This window comes from Lithobates pipiens, unplaced genomic scaffold, assembly GCF_037356315.1.
Source record: "Lithobates pipiens isolate NorthernLeopardFrog02 unplaced genomic scaffold, aLitPip1_a1.2 Scaffold_13, whole genome shotgun sequence".
Lineage (NCBI taxonomy): Eukaryota > Metazoa > Chordata > Amphibia > Anura > Ranidae > Lithobates > Lithobates pipiens.
The window spans coordinates 469,382,299-469,395,228 of NW_027507718.1; the positions used below are offsets into that span (position 1 = coordinate 469,382,299).

Sequence of the window (12,930 nt, forward strand, 5' to 3'; positions counted from 1 at the left end):
ACAAAATACTATAACCATCTCCTTCAGTCTGGAGCACCAATGCAGGATTTTGCCTCATGGGGTAAGGATGATCATGAGAAAAGTGACGGATCAGTACAGAACTACATGGGAGGAGCTTGCGAATTATCTCAAGGCAGTTGGAACCACAGGCACTAAACAAACTATTGGTAACACGATACGCCAACATGGATTGAAATCCTGCAGCACTCGCAAGGTCCCCCTCCTCAAGAAGGCACATGTACAGGTCCGTCTGAAGTTTCACCAATGAGCAGCTAAATGATTCAGAGAAGGATATGGAGAAAGAGCTGTGGTCGGATGAGACCAAAATTGAGCTCTGTGTTATTAACTCCGTGGCCGTGTTTGGAGGAAGAAAAATTAGGACTATTACCCCAAGAACAAAATCCCTACAGTTAAGCACGGAGGTAGAAACAATATGCTTTGGGGCAGTTTCTCTGCTAAAGGTACAGACCGACTTTGCCGAATTACGGGGTTATGTATTGTAAAATGTTGGATGAGAACCTTCTTGTATCAAGAACACTGAAGCTGGGTCTTCCAACATGACAATCACCTAAAACATACCGCTAAGGCAACAAAGGATTGGCTCAAGAAGCAGCACATTAAGGTCATGGAGTGGCCTGGTCTCCAGACCTTAATCCTATAGAAAATGTATGGAAGGAGCAGAAACTTCCGAGTTGCCAAGCAACAGCCAAGAAACCTTAAAGATTTAGAGAAGATCTGTAAAGAGTCAACTAAAATCCCTCCTGAGATGTGTGCAAACCTGGTAACCAACTACAACAAACGTCTTACCTCTGTGCTTGCCAAGAGTTTCTCCAAGTACTAAGTCATGTTTTGCGTGGGGATCAAATACTTATTAAACTGCAACTCAATTTATAACATTTGTAGCATGTGCTTTTCCTGGATTTGTGGTTGATATTCTGACTCCTGCCTGTAAGATACACCTATGATAAAAATTATAGACCTTTCATGTCTTTGTAAGTGGGCAAACTTACAATACCCGCAGGAAAGCAAATCATTATATTCCCCACTGTATATACATCTTTCTTAGTCACTTGAGTTAGTAAGTTTAGCAAGTATGGCAAGTTGGGGGTCACAGTTTTAAGATTAGTTAGGGTTATCTCGACATTCCACTTTACATGGTAAAATGTGTATAAATGAATTTAAATAAAATCCCGGAGTGAGCCATAATTCACGATTAACTACCGTAATTTAAATAACTCCCAAAGGCTTTTAAGATATTACCTATGAACAATTTTTCGGTACGTAGTTTGTTGCCATTTCAAGGGCATGCACAATTTTAAATCTTGACATGTTTTGTATTCATGTACTCGAAAACAACATCGTCTTTACTATTTTACCAAAAGTGGGTATTATATTGTGTTTATGTGCATTACATTTCATTTTAGTTTTTTTGACAATTAATAATGGGTGTGCAAATATCATGCAACATAAAAATGGCAAATGACACCATTTTATTCTCCAGGGTCTCCATGTTAAGAAAAATATATATTTGGGGGTTGTAAGTAATTTTCTAGCAAAACATTCAGATTTTAATGTGTGTGAAAAATGTAAAAAAAGTGTCGCTAGAACCAGTTACCCTATTGGAAGATTTCCCCTCTATTCCTGTTCTGGTGACTACATAAAATGTAGGATGTTCTTTCTATTTCACTCTTGGGGATAATGGTCACCATGAATAGAAACGGTGAATCACCCCAACGAGGGCACAGATGGCAAATGGAACCTGAAAGGTGTTCTAATGTATCTCCACTTGATATGGCTTTAGCTCTTCTTTAAGGCACAACTGGCCTTTCCAGCACCACATGCACTTCTGATTATTAAAGAATAAATGTACACATAATAGTCAGAGTGAGATACGCGGCACATAGAGCTGCAAACTTTTGGGTCATTGTCTAAGGACATGCCTAAGCTCACCTACATTTGAGAGAGTATTGATTTCATTTAATAATAAGGTTTTACACCAGACCCTGTGCGCTCTTCTCTTTTGCTTATGATTATTACAGATGCCTTCTCAAAACCTGCACTAGAATTATGTTTCGATGGAGTGATGTTTACGCTTGTTAAGAAATACGTTTACATACTCTCAAACACCTGACCATGCTACATTCCCAAAGCTTATCAATGCAGCGCTGCCATAATATAAACGGATTTAAGTCGTACAAAGTGGAGACCAGTTTGATTTAAGCTGTACAAACTTTGAGAAGATTTGGAGCCCGAGACTGGAATGCAAGAATACATCCGACTCTCTCCAGTTTAGTTAGGGAGCACGCTATCAGACATAGATACAACTTTGGTGAACGGTATATTCTGCAGCCAGGGCATAACAGTGTACTGCATATATACTCTGCTGCAATATTGTTTCATTTCAGGGTCACTTGACTATTATTTAGCGGTCTGATTGATACAGTTTACACATTACCGGTCTAACACTCTGAAGGTAGCCAGGACAAAAGGGGGGGGTACTCTGAAGACAGCCAGGACGAAAGGGGGGGGGGGTACTCTCTGAAGGCAGCCAGGACGAAAGTGGGGGCGACTCTGAAGGCAGCCAGGACGAAAGGGGGGGCGACTCTGAAGGCAGCCAGGACGAAAGGGGGGCCGACTCTGAAGGCAGCCAGGACGAAAGGGGGGGCGACTCTGAAGGCAGCCAGGAGGAAAGGGGGGGCGACTCTGAAGGCAGCCAGGAGGAAAGGGGGGGGCGACTCTGAAGGTAGCCAGGACGAAAGGGGCGGGGGGCGACTCTGAAGGCAGCCAGGACGAAAGGGGCGGGGGGACGACTCTGAAGGCAGCCAGGACGAAAGGGGCGGGACGACGACTCTGAAGGCAGCCAGGACGAAAGGGGCGGGACGACGACTCTGAAGGCAGCCAGGACGAAAGGGGCGGGACGACGACTCTGAAGGCAGCCAGGACGAAAGGGGGGGGGGACGACGACTCTGAAGGCAGCCAGGACGAAAGGGGGGGGACGACGACTCTGAAGGCAGCCAGGACGAAAGGGGGGGGGGGGGGGAACTCTGAAGGCAACAGGGATGAAGGGGGGGGGGGGACTGATAAGGTCAGGCAGGATATGGCCCTTTGCTTGCTTTCCTCAGAACCTTAGGGCCCTATCCCCCTGCTCTCAGCAACAGTGGAACATACTTCCTGACACCAATGATGGCGCACTATTCCTCCCCCTAATACCAAACATGGGGCATTGGTTACTCCCCCGGACATTTTCTACCTTCACTAGCGACAGAACAGCCCCCAGAACAGTTGAAGGGCAGTTTGGAGACCCATTTAAATCATATGTGGATTACAAAAAACTCCAAGTAAAAAGTATTCATTCAAATGGTATTCATAAATTTATAAAACAAATGATATAACTCGAATATACTGTATGATGTGCAGTTTAGTTCTAAGGCTCACCCTAGTTCTGTGTAACTACAAACTGTTATTGTGGCAGCACTAAGAGGTTAGGATATGTAAATTCCAGTTTGATATACACAACCGTCATTAAGCTTCCGGGATCAATACACATAATACTTGTGCAGCTATAGTCAAAACATTCATATAGGCTTGACTGGTACAGGAGGGCAGGGACCAACAAATTCCTCCAAAATACACATAGAACTTCTAAATGATAAAAAAAAAGTCTCTGTTCATCTTCCCTGCCCTCCCCCTGCATCACATCACGCAGAATGTAAGGTGAACTGCAGGAGAGACTTACTGTGCAATGCCCCTCAGATTGGACAACAGGTAGTCACTGATGATGGGTATGAGCTGCTTGGCCGTGTCATCCAGGAGGTCACACTCCAGCACATAGAGGATGCCGTGCAGAGCTCCAATGCGGCTGGGCATGTGAGTACTTCGCAGTGTGCTCTCCAGGAGCCGGCTGACAGGTTCCGCAATGGATTTATCCTGACAAAAAACAGGTAGATGTCACTTGTGATGATAAATTGATAAATACACACAGTAAACATCTATCTATTACCAAACAGTCACTTAGGCCCCTTTCACATGGGCGTTCTGTCTGTTTTCCATACGCCGGTTAATGGATGAAAAATGAACAGCAATGCATTCCAATGATGTAAATGGATGTCATTCGTTTATATCAGTCTGTCTTGCTTCTGTTCAGGTCTTATTTTACACAGAACAAGTCTGAATTTTTGCTCCAGTTAAAAAATGGAAGTGGGCAAAAAAAAAAAATGGCTGAAAAACTGATGTACACAGAATCCTCTGTTTTCTTAGTAAAAATGTGACTGTATGGATGACACCCGTGTGAAAGTGGCCTAAAGTTGAATCTGTCTGGCACACGTGATTAAATGACAAGACTTCTCTTCGGTTACTCGCTCTACTTTCATTCTCTTACCATTTTTGCCCCTCCACATCTTGGTTCCCTTGAAGGCACTAGTGATGAAGCCTCAGCTCTGCAGATGCCCCCTGGGAAGGCAACCTCAGTAGTGTCTTCAGGGAGATCCTGTACTTGAGATCTCACAAGATCTTGTACTATTCTCATACTAAGCATGCGACAGATGTGCATGACACCATGCGCTGTATGGCACTAAAATAATTTGCTATAAAAAATAATTCTACCCAAGATTTTTTTATTTATTTTTTAACAGATGAGTGAAATGCTGTATAGTGTATGGACAAAATGAGGTGCATGACACCATGTCTTCCACCTTGGGGATCTGTAGGATGACATACATTTGCAAAATGGCAGTTCGGGAGCAGAGACACCGGCTTCACACAGGCAGCCTGAAAGCAGATCCACAAAAAGGAAAAGGCAGCGTGGACATAGTTCCTTATATACAATGCATTCTATATTCTTGCAGGAGAGTGGAGGAGGTCCCCTTTACAACCCAACGTCCATTTCCCCCCCCCCATTTTCAGTTGTGTAAATGCATTGCTAAACATTTCCATGATATTCTCAGCATGCTCCATGGTCACTGCTCCGCTACCCAGTTGACTGATGCTCAGTGTCCATACAACACCTTCATGGGCACAACACCTTCATGGGCACAAACAACTCCCCCACCCTCCACCCCCACCCCACAGCCACACATCACAATGTTTGGCATATGAGTGCTGTTGCCTGTCTACCGGCTGAAGATGGAGCTGAATAAGCAGAACTGAAACTGCAATTAAACACTCAAAACCAGAGAAATATACTTACATTTTTTTCTCGTGTGGTGGAGGTCGATTCTTTTGGGAAAATAAATTTGGGCTTTAAGAAAAAATGTATGATTTACATATTATGTGCGCCCCCCCCCCCCCCCCCCCCCCCCATAAACACAGCTTTGCTCTGCCTAGCTGCTAGGGGATTGACTTTTATTAATGGAGAAACAGTAGAAGACAAATGTTGTACAATCAGTTTTGCCCAATGATTAGCCAATCCATCCAGTCCCTGAGAAAGATATACCGCTCTATAAAAGGAGTAATCAGTAGCACACCGCTGAGTAGAGCTCAAGGCGGAGGCAGCTTACCATTCCCAGCACGGCAGCCGCCTTGCAGATTGCAGGCACCAGATACTGAATGAGAATTTCATCCTCGGATGGGTGCTGTTTAAGGAGCTCAGTTAAAGCCGTGTACATCATCTCAAACTGGTTCCTCTCCGTGAATAAATCAGATACCGCCAGCAGCTGCCGAGAGACAAGTACAGAATAACCGCACGGCTACAACACTGCTGTTTCCCCCAACAAGAAAAATAGCACATGCATGGAATACACAAATACAATATTTTGGAGGCGCCACAGAAACTCACAATTCAGCACCAGAGGGAGAAACAAAACAGTTCTAGAACTTAAAGTGATTGTAAAGGTAATTTAAAAAAAAATAAAACAATAATAAACCTGCTCTGTGCAATGGAATTGCACAGAGCGGCTGCGGACCTCCTTTTATCGGGTCCTCCGCCGGTGCTCCTGGCCCCTCCCCCCCATTTAGTGCCTCTGTGGGAAGCGGCTTCCCATGGGGGCACTTGTGCATGCTCGCACACGAGCCCCGCTGCTGCATCAATTGACACAGACCGTGGGACTCAGCCCACCCCCCTACTCCCTCGTCACTGGTTGTGATTGACAGTACTGGGAGCCAATAGCTCTGTGAGCCCCGGAAGTGAGGGGAGAGAAGAGCTGTAGACGTGCACAGTGCTGGATCTAATGAGGGCTCAGGTAAGTAAAAGAGGGATGGGGGGTGGGGGATGATGACACCTAAACAGTTTTTAGCTTTATGCAAGGAATGCATTAGGGTGAAAAATATTTAGGCTTCACAACTACTTTAAAACCTACTTAATTTCAAATTAAACCAAAATGACGTCATACATCCCAGGAGTCTTCGGGGGTTTATCTGTCTTTCATCTAGAGGAGGGGTGTTCTCAGTTAAACACACGCCCCGCCTGCAGGCTTGTGCTAAGAGCAGATGGATTCCAGGAAGTAAATCCCACATGAATCCTCTTGCCCTTACTCAAGATGGCCATGGCCAGAATGGCTAAGGGGGTGTTTAACAAAGTGATTTTTCAATACAATAATTCACAGAGACATGGATGGATGAGTTTGTGGATATTAAAAATTAATTAAAAAGCATTTCGGATACAGTTTAGTTCCATCTCCATCAGATCATCAATCTGACAATCACTGCCTGTCATCTAGCCGGTCACATTTAAAGTATTACAGAGTAAAATAAGATGCCCTTTACAATTAAATGAATGAATACTAAATTCATTTAGAGGATTTTCATGCATACGTCGAACATTCTGAAAAAATTATTGAAACATTATGGGATCTATAATAATAATAATAAAAAAAAAAAACACAAGCATTTGTTCAGTCCTAACAAAATTATAACCTTATTTTGTTTAAAGTGATTGTAAAGGCTCTTTTAAAAAAAATATATAAACAACATGTTGTACTTACATCCTCTGTACATTTGGTTTTGCACAGAGCAGCCTCGAGCCTCCTCTTCTCGGGTCCCTCTGTGCTGCTCATAGTCCCTGCCCTCATTTGAGCGCCCCTCAGCCAGCTACAGGGGGCACCCAAGCCGAGTCAGAGCTCCATGTTTCCATTCAGACATGGAGGTGCGACCTGGCCATAGGCTGCATTAAGATAAAAAAAAAACCTTCTGCCTTTACAACTCTTTAAAATGTATATTTCTAAGAATCATCGGTGCCATCCAATTGCCATATGTGGCATGTTTCCTGAAATACCTTAATTAGGACAAATACTACATTATTGCTACTAGATGGAACGGATGATCCTGGGAAATCACTGTATTAAACAAAATGCAGTCAGTTTTTTTTTTTTTTTTAAATAGACCCCTAGTGTAGCTGAGGTGCTCCTTATAGAGATAAAAGATAATCTCTGGAATGATTTTGTATATCCCAAGGAATTTAGACAATATCAATGCGTTTTGAAATTACTTCATTTTTACACACCAGTTCTGACAAAGTAGCCCAAGTTCCCTATAACTCCACCAAACAATACAGTACTTGAGTCCAGGGGTCCCCAGCTTCATTTAATTATTGCTTAGAGCCACATTTTAGCTAAAAAGCAACCAACGTTTATCTGTAAGTAATGCAGCAGAAGTGTTGTGAAGTTCTCTGCTGCATTTTATAATTTAATGTTCTGGAGCACATACCCTATATTTTTTCGGCTCCCAGTGCTGAACAGGGCTGTAGGAGAATCAAAGGAAAGCTAAGTACTGCTGGGGGTGAAGGAGTTAAAACGTTATTTTGCTCGGAACTACCACAGTGCAGTTTTGAGACTTCCAGAAATGTTTAAATACAGGCAGTTGCTAAGATGTATAGATCAGCGTGACAAAGGGTTTAATAAGATTAAACTTAATTTAATAAGTGTCATAAAAGAGCAAATGATTCAATAAGTGCAAGAAAAAAAGCAAGCAAGTGGTGAGTCACTATATGTGTTCACAGCCATTTACACCGCACTCTATATACTTAGAGCAAGGCAGATCCAGAGGAGGCTCATTATTATTCTATGGATCGTAAAAATGCTAAGAAGATGCAGAGGAGCACTATATTATTTATCTAAATTGTTCCCAGGATCCGCTGAAGATGGTGTTAATGAAAACATGTACTATATAAAATATGAAGCCTGCCACTGTTGACCTCGTGCTTATGAAAATGCTAATGTCCTGACTGTCATCCAATAGTTTCCATTCTGCCCCAAAATAAGTATGAAGATCAGGAATTCTGCCTTCACCGACTGCATGCTTGTTAAGTCCGACTTAAAACCATCTTGGTTCACACATACAGAGAGATATGATAATAGATATACATCTACACACACACACACTATAAAATATGATTTTATTCATAGGAAATTGAGCTAGGAAAGGTCTATACTATAATGACTGCACAGGCAAGCCCTCTGTACATAAGAAATAGTGCTATTTACCCTCTAAATTAGCACAGGTATAATACATAACCTTTAAACAGGTTGGCCATTTCTCAGTGAATCAAAAAGAAAGATGATATCTTTTCCAATGGACTAAACCTGAAGGACAGCGTTTTCTTCAAAACAAAATGCACTGACAGATCTACAACTCACCCACCTCATCTCGATATACTAAGCAAACTGTTCTCTTCAATCCGCCCAAGACTTCCTGCGCTATATCTCCCTTGGTACCTCCAAGACTTCTCCAGAGCCTCTCCCATCCTCTGGAACGCCTTAACCCAATCTGTCCATCTCCTAGTCCATCGGCCTTTAGGCGATCCCTGCAAACCCATCCCTTCAGAGTGGCCTATGCTGCCTCTAACTAATAAACTAAACTTTGACTTCCTCCATCAGCTCACCCTTAACAGGTATTACCTACTGTATCACTTGGACCTCCCTTTTAGATTGTAAGCTCTTACAAACAGGCCCCTCTGATTTCTTCTGTATTGAATTTTAACAGTATATATACACACACACACACACACTTTATTATAAAATATATATATATTATATATATATATATATATATACACACACACACACACACACACGCGCGCATATCTCAAAAAATATCAATAGAATATCATCGAAAAAGTTCATTTTAGTAATAAAAAAAATAAAAAAAGTGAAACTCTCATATTTTATAGATTCATTACACACAGAGTGACATATTTCAAAAGCTTTTCTTTCTTTTCATTTTGAGGATTAAGGCTTGCAGCTAGTGAAAACCCAAATTCAGGATCTCAGAAAACTTGAATATTGTGAAAAAAGTTCAATATTATAGACTGTGTGATACTCTAATCAGCTAATTAACACTCAAAACACCTGTAAAGGTTTCCTGAGCCTGCCTGCTGACTTGAGAGTTGCCCAGAAGACAATCATAGACAACCTCCACAAGAGGTGCAAGTCACAAAAGATGATTGCTAAAGAAGCTGGCTGTTCACAGAGTGTTGTATCCAAGCATATGAATGGAAAGCCGAGTGAAAGGAAAAAAGTGTGGTAGAAAAAGGTGCACAAGCAACCACAGCCTTGAGAGGATTGCAAAACAATGGCCATTCAAGAATTAGGTGGAGATTTACAAGATGTGGACTACGGCTTGTGTCAGTGCTTCAAGAGCCGCCACACACAGACGTATCCAGAACATGGGCTACAACTGTTGCCTTTCTTGTGTAAAGCCACTCCAGAACCAGAGACAACATCAGAAGGGTCTTATTCGGGCTAAGGAGAAAAAAGGCCTGGACTGTCGACTCGGTGGTCCAAAGTCCTCGTTTCGGATCAAAGAAAATTTTCCTTTCATTTGGAAATCAAGGTCCCAGAGTCTGGAGGAAGAGTGAATAGGCACAGAATCCAAGTTGCATGAGGTCCAGTGTGAAGTTTCCACAGTCAGTGATGATTTGGGAAGCCATGTCATCTGCTGGTGTTGGTCCACTGTGTTTTATTAGTCCAAAGTTAGCGCAGCCCTCTACCAGGAAATTCTAGAGCACTTCATGCTTCCCTCTGCTGACCAGCTTTATGGAGATGCCGACTGTCACCTGCATACACTGCCAAAAGTACCAATACCTGGTTTAATGATCATGGTATCACTGTGCTTCATTGGCGAGCCAACTTGCCTGACTTAAACCCTATAGAGAATCTGTGGTGTATTGTCTAGAGGAAGATGAGAGACACCAGACCCAAAAACACAGACAAGCTGAAGGCCGCTATCAAAGCAACCTGGGATTCCACAACACCTCAACAGTGCCACAGGCTGATCACCTCCGTGCCACGCCACATTGATGCAGTAATTTATGCACAAGGAGCCCTGACCAAGTATTGAGTGCATACTATACTGCACATACTTTTCAGTAAGCCAACATTTGTGCTAAAAATACAGAATTTGGGGTTTTCACTAGCTGTAAGCCAAAAACATCAAAATTAAAAGAAGGAAATGCTAGAAATATATCACTCTGTGTAATGAATCAGTATAAGGAGTTTCACTTTTTGAATTGAATTACTGAAATAAATTAACTTTTTCATGATGTTTACATTTTTTGAGCCGCAACATACACACACACCATTCAGTCCAGCTAGCGCTCAGCACAACCTTGCCTCAAAATCATTAGCGCTTCCCTTGCATATCTGTGGGTGTCCAGTTTGAGCTCAAGTAACACAACTGTCCTAATTCTGCCTTACCTTTGTCAGTACAAGATCACCAGAAGGTGAGTGGAAGGATTACTGGTATGTCTTCTCTGAACACACCAAAGTAAATGAAAGCATGCAACAACTTATCAAATCCAATAGAAAATCAACTTACCGATCTTACAACCTCACTGACCAAGATGACTGGAGTCTTCTTCCCAGTGTTAGCAGGGAGAATCCACTGACTGTACAGCTCAAGGAGAAACTGTGAACAGGAATGTATGTCCACTCCAGCTCGATGTTTCCTGTACAGAACAGAAAATAATAAATGTCTGCTACTTACAGCAAAGTTTTCTACTATCATTAGCTTAAAGGGTTAGTTCACACCCTCCCCATCTGCCTGGTCCCTGCTGTACTTACCTCTGTGGGTGAAGAGCTGTCAGTGCCCATGCAGCCACTGTAGTGGCCCAATGATTTGAAATCCCCTCTTCTTCCCTTCTTTCTGAAGGAATTCCAGGCTGAATCAGAATGATTCTTAATTGTCAGCGCAGGCAAGTGACTGCTTTGACCAAAAGAACTTGCTCTGATCTGTCCCAAAAGCCCTACAGAAAGAAGGGGGCATAGAGATTTCAAATCCTCGGACTGCTTCAATGGCTGCGTGGACATAGGATGTTCATTCATCTATATATCTATATCATACACATATAGTGTGTGTGTGTGTGTGTGTGTGTGTGTGTGTGTGTGTGTGTGTGTGTGTGTGTGTGTGTGTGTGTGTGTATATATATGTATTATAGTTGACTTTTTATTACCATGAATTTAAATGAATATGAATTCATTTTTGGCCATCACGGCACCTTTTCAACTGATGCGCTTTCACACGGAGCAATTTCTGAAATGCTTTTGTGTTTAAAAAATAAACAAATAATAATAAAAAGAAAAGCACAGGAAAAGTCTATGTATGTCTTCACACTGGTCGGTTGTGGTGTTAAAAATCGTGCTTTAAAAACGGGTCCTATGGACTCCATAACAATAGAATTACAGAGACAAGCATGCAGTGGCTCTGCAAGAATCCTGCACTTTGTTCCATCCCCCCTATTGCCAACCTCAGGGTCAGCAGTGTGAGCAAAACCTACTGCTGATCTGGCTTTTATTTACAAGCAGAGGATTATGGTGAAGGATTCCCTAACCCCTATGATGTCACAGCCTTGATAGACACATATTTAGGCTAGCATCCCATAATGATGTATTTAAGGTCCTTATTGGAGCCATTATAAGCACAAGGAGCAGAAAACCCATATCACAATCTTTTGTACTGAAGCAGTAGCCTTTGGCACCACAGAACCTGGTGAAACGTCTAGACATTTACCATTTTACACAAATTTTGACTGGAGTTGGACTTTAAGATTAAAGTAGACTTTCAGGCAAAACCTAACTACTCTTAAAAATGCTCCTTTCCCTCCCAACACCTATTCTGACTAACCTGCGGCAGATTGCTCCGTATCCTTTATTCAGACTGCTCCAGTCATGTGATCTGTCTTCCTCTGTCAGCCAGAGGCTGCTGCAGGGAAGAAGATGGAGTGCCAACAATGGATGGACATTTAGAGCCTATGAGTGACATAATGGCTCTCAGATATTAGCAGCCATTGAGTGCGCTCTCCTCTCCCCTTCAGCTAGTGCTGCCTGGACCAGAGTGGTATGAAAATAAGTATTCAGAAAGGGGAAAACAGAATAGGCGGTAGGAGAGGGGAAGAGTAATTAGGTTTTGCCTGGAAGTCTACTTTAAAGTGATATTAAGCCTTTTTTTTTAAACATGTCATGATTACCTGCTCTGTGCAATGGCTTTGCACAGAACAGCCCTGATTCCTTTTCTAGGGGCCCCTGATTGAGCTCTAGGCCCCTCCACTTCGGAACGTGCCCCCAGGAAAAGCCAATTTTGTCTAGTGACACAGACTGGGTGAATCAGCCTCGCGCCCCCCCCCGTCACAGCATGTGATTGACACCAGCCAAAACCAAAGGCTGCTGCTGCTATTAATCTGCCCAGTGAGGAGGGAACAGCAGCGGGAAAATAGCTGGATTGAATAGGCTCTTGAAAAAATAAAGAGGGGGGTATTTGGGGCTCCTGCAGCACAGGTTTTGTTACCTTAATACACAGAACCACTTTAAGGTTGTGCTGTAAAAGGTTAGTGCTGGAGCAGGAGAAACGTTATCAAACTCCGGATTTTATACTGTCTGAAACACTGACTTGAATCAAGAATGCAGATCAGGAAATTCAGAGTGACATCACCATTTAAATCTCCAGGGAACTAACATTTTCATAATGGAAGGTGAGCAATAGCAGCCTGCATACTTCAGTACAGGT

The 12,930-nt window shown here is 42.7% G+C and overlaps 1 protein-coding gene across 2 annotated transcripts in view; it reads right to left on the reverse strand.

Moving 5' to 3' along the window:
* Nucleotides 1–12,930, reverse strand: part of HTT (huntingtin) — a 275,564-nt gene that overhangs the window by 23,042 nt on the left and 239,592 nt on the right. For both annotated transcript variants that reach the window (XM_077477874.1, XM_077477875.1), the window contains 3 exons: nucleotides 10,747–10,876; nucleotides 5,496–5,651; nucleotides 3,737–3,927 (listed from right to left, as the gene is read on the reverse strand). In XM_077477874.1, coding sequence (XP_077334000.1) covers nucleotides 3,737–3,927; nucleotides 5,496–5,651; nucleotides 10,747–10,876 — 477 coding nt within the window. The remainder of the gene's footprint in view (nucleotides 1–3,736; nucleotides 3,928–5,495; nucleotides 5,652–10,746; nucleotides 10,877–12,930) is intronic.